Source organism: Morone saxatilis, unplaced genomic scaffold (genome assembly GCF_004916995.1).
Source record: "Morone saxatilis isolate NCDOM2014 unplaced genomic scaffold, NCSU_SB_2.0 Contig14, whole genome shotgun sequence".
NCBI classification, from domain to species: Eukaryota; Metazoa; Chordata; class Actinopteri; family Moronidae; genus Morone; species Morone saxatilis.
Genome location: NW_023339696.1, coordinates 806726 through 814094, shown reverse-complemented (window position 1 = coordinate 814094; position 7369 = coordinate 806726). Strand labels below are relative to the sequence as shown.

General features: G+C 38.8%; 3 protein-coding genes across 3 annotated transcripts in view; 1 reads left to right on the top strand and 2 right to left on the bottom strand.

Annotated features, from left to right (window-relative positions):
- The window catches only part of smim22 (small integral membrane protein 22), a gene marked incomplete in the record, with an annotated part of 3777 nt that extends 2389 nt beyond the window's left edge, over positions 1–1388 (top strand). The window contains 1 exon segment of the mRNA XM_035654222.1: positions 997–1388. Coding sequence (XP_035510115.1) covers positions 997–1044 — 48 coding nt within the window.
- The window catches only part of zgc:158403 (tetratricopeptide repeat protein 39A), a gene marked incomplete at its 5' end in the record, with an annotated part of 767589 nt that overhangs the window by 377575 nt on the left and 382645 nt on the right, over positions 1–7369 (bottom strand).
- Positions 2648–7369, bottom strand: part of rogdi (rogdi atypical leucine zipper) — a gene marked incomplete in the record, with an annotated part of 18076 nt that continues 13354 nt past the window's right edge. Inside the window, 1 exon segment of the mRNA XM_035654213.1 lies at positions 2648–7184. Coding sequence (XP_035510106.1) covers positions 7143–7184 — 42 coding nt within the window.

Below are 7369 nucleotides of genomic sequence, written 5' to 3'. Positions count from 1 at the left end.
AGAGTCCAGTCTGTGTATGGCAAGAATCTGGTAATACATACCTGTGATGATGTAACAGGTCATATATTGTAGTTTTAAAATCAAAATTTAGAATTCACGTATAAGAAACACAACCATATGCATGAATATTTTTTTTTTTTATCAACACAACAGATCTGCAATATCATAGCCTCAGTTTACATTTACAGCACTGCTTCAGCAGTGGACTTAACCAGTGATATTCAGATAAACGGTACACTAAAATATGTTTGAGAAACGATTTTGGGAGAGAAACAGAGAAACAAGTAACATAAATCTGGATCCATATCTGATCAGACTGCCTAGTTTGACAGTTTAATCTGAGTTTGGTGCGTTGAGCTGACGCGATACTGAGAATGAGTTACTGTCAATCACAAAGTAGCCACGCCTAAAGCATACCTGCTTTATGGTCTGTTACTCTAAAGGGACCTCAGTTCTAAATGAACATCATGCTGTTATGAAGAAGACTGAAACTAGAGATGAGACTAAACGTATTAGGAAACTGTTTACTGAGATAATATCAGTCACAAGTTGGCTCGTTTCTCTATAAGGCTCTATACTATCAGCTTCTTTTGCAGCCAATGGAGCTGCCCCCTGCTGGCCTTTACATAGAATGCATGTTTAAGACACTTTTGCATTGGCTTCACTTCACAGACCAGAAGAATACACTGGCAATGCAATACAATATTATATATTGTACCATACTTATTGAAAAATATATACAATAAGTGGGAAAATCTATTCTGTGTACTGCAAAAAGGAGGGACTGAGAGAACACTCGATATCAGTGTGTCAGAATGTAGAACTATTGAACACTTATTTTAGCAAAAAAAATATGGCTTACAGCGACCTTTAACACCCAGAGACCACAGTGTCATCATTAATTCTGTCACTGAACAGAGGTTATTAGTGCACTCTGATAATTACAGCTGTGTCATATGAGAGAACGTAACTTCCTTGTCCGTGCTTCCTCGACAGCCTCGACGACGGAAAGTCGGCATAGAGAACATGGCTCTGGAGCCCTGACAGCTGAACTGCACTGATCAAGTATTGATGGAGCCAGGAGCAGAGCCTGATAGTTTGAGTCCTGTGCCAAAACACAAGCTTTGATTTTAGTCTGCAGCTTAATGAAGTCTACCGGCACACAGAATGAATAGTTGCTACCCAGTTATGGAAATCTAACACACGTGATCTTGTTGACTGTCACTATGGGGCTTATTGCTAGGATACCACAGATGAGCTGCCTGCATTTTTATGTCTCTGTAGATTTGAATGTCACTTCCTCTTTTCTTCTTCTTCTTCCTTATCTTGAAGGATAATGTTTTAATTTGAATGTTTTATTAAGTAATAAATACATTAAAGTAATAAAACTTGCTTAGTGTTTGTGTGTTCCTTCTCATACTGTGTTCGGTTATGAAACACTTTTCAAACAACCAGTCAAAAGAGGACAAAGTGCGCACAATCATATGAAGGTACACATCATAAAACTGTTTGAGTTGTGAGGACAGCAGGAAGGTTTACAGGTCCAGATGCTCTGGCCTTTTTTAAAGCAGTGAAAAAAAGCGATGGAAAAGTTATTCTCTATTTTTGACTTCCTTGGGGCATCAACAACCAGGGTTTTTAATACAGGCCTCAGACAGTTGAGATGTGACTTCATGGTTAATTTTCATCAAATATATAATGATATTGACAACAGCGAATGGTTTTTTTATTTCCTAAAAAAAAATAATTTATAATCATAGAATCACTAACTTTACCACTATATATCTATATATAGGAATACTTTTAAATGTATCATATTAAAGCTGGTCATTTTCATAAAAATAATTTTGTCATATTTGAAACTTTCACTATAACCTGACAGCAGTGCACCTAATGCTCCTAATGGTGTGTGGAAGAATCCACCGGGCCTGAATAAAACCAACCAATCAGAGCAGAGAAGGATAGTTGATTGTTGAGTCTCATTCTCAGGGTGTCACATACAGACACTTTAGGACCCTAGGAATCTTCAAGCCTCCAACCCAAAGCGTCTTTATATCTTTCTGCCGTCCTTTTCACCACAGCAGACCCATGTAAAAGTAGAAACAGAGCAGCTTTATGCTTGTGACACCATCCAAAACTTCTAGAAATCCAAATCCATAAATATAAATTTCTTCTTTCAACTCTATCCAGTTAGGATAGGATTTCCTTAAACACAGAGTTCAAGGGAAAAGAAAGGACATACTTTTTGGACTATTTGATCACAGCCAATGTCCGGGGTCAGTGTACTTTGTGTCCAACAGATTTTTGTTTTGAAATGAGAAAACCAAAAAAAACGAGCAGTTTCCTGACGTTTGTTTCGAAAATAAAAACACGATTCCTATATTAAGGTAATTATACACTAATGATAACTTTCTGACAATAGATCTTCCTCAATGTTATACACTAGATCTTTAAAGCAGGGAACTGTGATTTTGTGTTGAATCTGGACAAAAGTCTTTACATGTGACTGCATACTGAAGCTTTAAACCTCTGCATATTCTTTGAACTGAACACAAACACAAACTGTAATATCATGTTTAATGGATATATGTAACCTCACTGCAGCAGCAGGAAGCAGATAATTCAATATGGACAGCTTATTGTTTTAGAATATCTTTATTGCACAGATATCAGATACATCATTTCCACATTTTATATGATAGACAACTTTTCAAAATAGATTAACACTTACTGGAATGAAGTCATTTGTTCCTGATTGGATCAGTGTTTTGGTTCACAGGGAATCAACAACATGTGCAAAATGTGAAGAATAAATATGAACATACAGCAGACAGAGACATGAAATCAAAGGTTATAGACACAGGTCAACAGACACGACAAGTAGCTTATCATTTAGACATAACTGTGGAGTAGCAAATGGAATGTGAGTTGTGTCATTTCTTCGAAGTGAGCAATAACTAAACAAAAAGCAAAGCGCTGGCCCAGCTCCAATGTCTGCCCAGATGCCACATTAATGTCATAGTATTTCCAATTTGTAAACAGAGTTCATGTCAACATCCAAGTTGAAATTACTTAATTACTTGGACACTTAAAACCAAATATGAAAAGGACGTTTTTCAATGTAATCAAAGCCAAATTTAATGGATGTAGTTATTTCTCACACGACCAACTTTTTAATCATACAACCGCCTTGATGACATGAATGCAGGTTGTTAACATGAGAGTCTTTTCCTGCCTCTACCTTCAATCCCATATGATGTGATTGTGGCGTGAGGGCACAATCTCACACATGCAAAATGGCCACTGGTGAATACTGGCCTCCCATTCCATTCCATTCTATGTGAGCGAGCGACAAACAAATAAAAACCTTTGTATATTTCTTCTTCACTTCGACTGGCCTGAACCAATAGCAGATGCATGTATAGTTGACCCCTAAAACGGACTACAGGTAATAAAAAAACTAGTCTCTAAATTTCCAGTTTTTCCAGGATGCGTGGGAAGCCTGCCTAAGGCCTGAACCGTCAGAAAGTGCAGCTCCCCTTTAGGGCTGATCATGCTTAAAATCTAAGTGTGTCTCCAGGTGTGGGAGAGCGTTACTGAATGTCAGCTGTATAAAGCTTCTAGTGTCTCCAGGGAGCTGTGTGCAGTCTGAGAAATGTCCTCAGGTGATTGAGTCAGCGTCGTTTGGGGCTGAAGAATTCTAAAATCTTGGAGTTAGAAAAAGCTTACCAGACCTCTGTGGCCCGCTCCTCATCTGGGCAGCAGGCTATCTGCTCCAGGCTACATTAGCTGCTGCTAGCATAACACAGCATGCGAGGAGTGGGGCAGTCAAGCTACCTGGATGAAGCAACCTCGTATTGTATTATGTATTGTGGGTTATAGCCTTGAGCGACGTCTGTGGAGCTGCACACACACATAAAAGGACTCACTACTTTTTACTGTAAGACAGCTCTGGGGAAAGTGTCTGAGACAGTGGGACATTGGAACTGGGCCACGAACAGATGATACTATACTGTCAGTGAATGTATCCTCTAAACACTCACAGTGGAAAATGTTTTCCCTCATACTATTGTATCCCCTCATAGCTTTGACTTTTTATTTTCCCCTTTGCCTTCTCTTTCCAATACTGTTACATTGCCAACATACTGTGCAACACCCAGTGCTTTAAACTTGACCTAAAACCTGTCTCATAGGAATAATTACGGAATTAGTTAAACTGAAAAGAAATCATCAGAGTAAAGTTTTTTTTATTTTCAGTGCTGTTTGTTTGTCAGCAGGATTACAGAAAAACTACTGCTCTGATTGTAATGAAACTTGTTGGAAGGGTGAAGCATGGGCCAAGAGAAAACCATTAAAGTTTGGAGTGGATCCAAATCGTGGGGCGGATTATTTTTCACTTTGGTTAACATTGCAGTCTATTGTAACACCGGTGTCTATGGCAAAATGAAGTGAAATTGTTGTGCATGTTGTAGTTAAAGTCCAGATGAAATGAAAAATGCCCTTTTAACCCTTTAAGATCATGTCACCTGTCAAACTGTACTGCTATTTAACAATGCATGCCAAAAAAAAAGATCTTGATATTGAAATCCAATAATTACGTAAGTGTGAACCACCCAATTTCAACCAATAATATCATGACATCCACCTGTCAATCAAGCTTCAACTGAACGGGGCTCAGCAGCCTCCCAGTGAACACAACCTACAAAACAGATGGAGGGCAGTTTGACGACATTGGTACCAAGGTGATTGATGGACTTTTAGCTAAAAGCAGCTAATGTTAGCTTCACAAGCTAACTAGCTAATGGCAGATAACATTAGCGGACTCAGCCCTGGGATACCAGGAGCAAAACCCAGCAAAAACAAAAAAACTCTGTCCTGTATTCCCTGACGCCAAACTGTCCTCCACCAGCATCAGATGCTGCATTCAGTCCCGGTCTGGCTGTGCTGTTCACTGGGAGCTCCCAGTCAGCGAAAAAGGAAGATTATAGCTGCTTGGCAGGTGGACGTAACACACATTCAGCGCTATTGGCTACAGTGACGAGTCCCTCCATAGTTGCCAGTTTTTACATGAAATACATAAATATGCAGAAGCAAACAGCAATCTAATTTCTGTTTTGTGTGGACTTTGAAGTGAATGGTGTGCTGTAACTAAACAGACAACAAAAGATGTGAGTCTGCGGTCTCTGAGTGCCCTTGTAGTTTCTAAAACAAGAGCTTAGTGTCGTCTAGGAGACCATAAACAGACACAGTACTGTGGATGGCTTTATTAGTGCAGGTGGATTGTTAATGATTCAAAGTTTAAAGTGTTTTCGTATTGTACTTCCATACAGATGACCTACAACAGACAGATAAATAAATAAGTAAATACAAAATCTGTGCAGCAAGGGTTGAGCTCCAAAAACATTGGATCTTACACATCCCATAATGCAACTCAAATGTCTTTGTCAGACCCTCCTTCCTAGTAAATCCCACTTCTATCAACCACACTTCGAGTTTCTAACAACCGAACAAAGAGAAGTCATCCACTGATCCAGACCAGAATAAACCAACATTAAATATCAATAGCAATCACAATTGTGGCTTCTTACAATTAAATTAAGGTGATCGTCTATGATATTGAGGTTTAAAATGCTCTGCTCAAAGAAAACTTTACTGCATATCAAATTAAGCACTTCCTAAACTAACAGCAGCCACCACAGGTGAGCCAGACGTTCAGGTTTTCCTTTTGGGGAGCCGTCCTGTCGCTGCACACACACCCTGCTGCTGCAGCATGGATACTTTTATTCCCGCAAGAAATGCTGTATTAAGCTTATACTAAAAAAAATAAACATTTCCTACTGCTGCAGCTTCACATTAACAACATTTAACTTGAGAAACACAAGTTGACTTTTATTTTGAAGTAAGCTAGTCACAGGAAGTGCAGAGTTTGTCAGCTAGCTTGACACTGACTGCTATTGTTGCGTCTAAAATGCGTCTACAAAACAAGACAAAGGTCATATTCAGATTTTTAGTACTCTCTAGATGAAATAATCGTATTGATCAAAATAATCAAGATGATCACTTTAGCTATAATCGTGCAGCCCTAAAACCACCCCATGACAAGGTAGTCAAAAGTATTGATACTTGGATACTTTTTTTGATACAATCTGCATTACTTGACGGTTACGGTTTGAGTTTCCCATTGGAAAGGATTTTATTTCTCCTTTATTTGTACAAGGAAAAGCCATGGAGAGCACTTGTTTACAAGTGAAGCAACATTAGAGAAAAAAATAAATAATACTTAAAGAACAACATAAAGAATGTGTAGGCCTACAAGGTAGGGAAAATATTTAAGAATAATAATAATAGTCTTAACTATTAACATTATTACAAATGTGTACATTGTTTAGTAACTTTATCTGTAGCAGCACTGTGTGCAAGTTCTTAATTTAAAAAAAGGAAGGAAAAATGATCCTTTTTTGTGTGCTAACGGCTTTTTTTGCTATGGTATTGAAAGAGGTATTAAGTATCTCTTTTTTATACTAGTATTTAATAAAGTTTAAAATTCTAGTATTGTGACAACCTTAGATGTCACCTGAGTTCCTTTCTCAGATAAAACTCCTTCAGAGACACAGGAAAATGAATATGACAGCTGGGAGAAAGAAAGTAGGACTATATTGTGAGGGAAGAAACTTTGAAACTGCTGTGAAGGAACTCAAAGTATTTCAGGAAAGAACCTCCCACTGTGAGCTCTTAGTGCTGCCTAGTCGTCCGACCCTGAGTACACACATTAGTGTTCCACACAACAGCTCAGAAGACTTTGGGATGAGAACCAGATAAATACTCAGAAAGTACTGGGCTGCTTAAGTGTAACAAAAAATCATTCTAATAATAAAATCAACAGCAACAATCACATTCATTCATTGAGAAGTTCAAGTCAGTGCTGGGAGATGCAACACATACATCAGAGAAACAACTGGGAAATGGCAAACATTGGTATCTGTCGGGGTTGGATTGGCTCCCTCTGCTAATCATGCAACACTTAGAACTAAATGACAGGATGATAAATATATGTAAAAAAATAAAAACCTTCCCAGGATGTCCCTTACACTTGGTGGTTAGTTTGGGTCTGACCAGTCTCCGGAGGATGGACGGGAGGTGGATTAGAAAGGTCTGTAGTTCCAGAAACTGGAGAAGACAGATATCTGCAGGGATGGGAGGAAAGGTTAATTATCTACCAACCAACCAACCAACCAACCAACCATATACCCAACAGTACCACCATGAGCAAGCACTTGGCGACGGCAGCAAGGAAAAACGTACTTTTAAGACGCAGAAACCTAGGACAGACCCTTCGGCTCTAGGTGGGTGGTCGTCTGTCTCGACAATC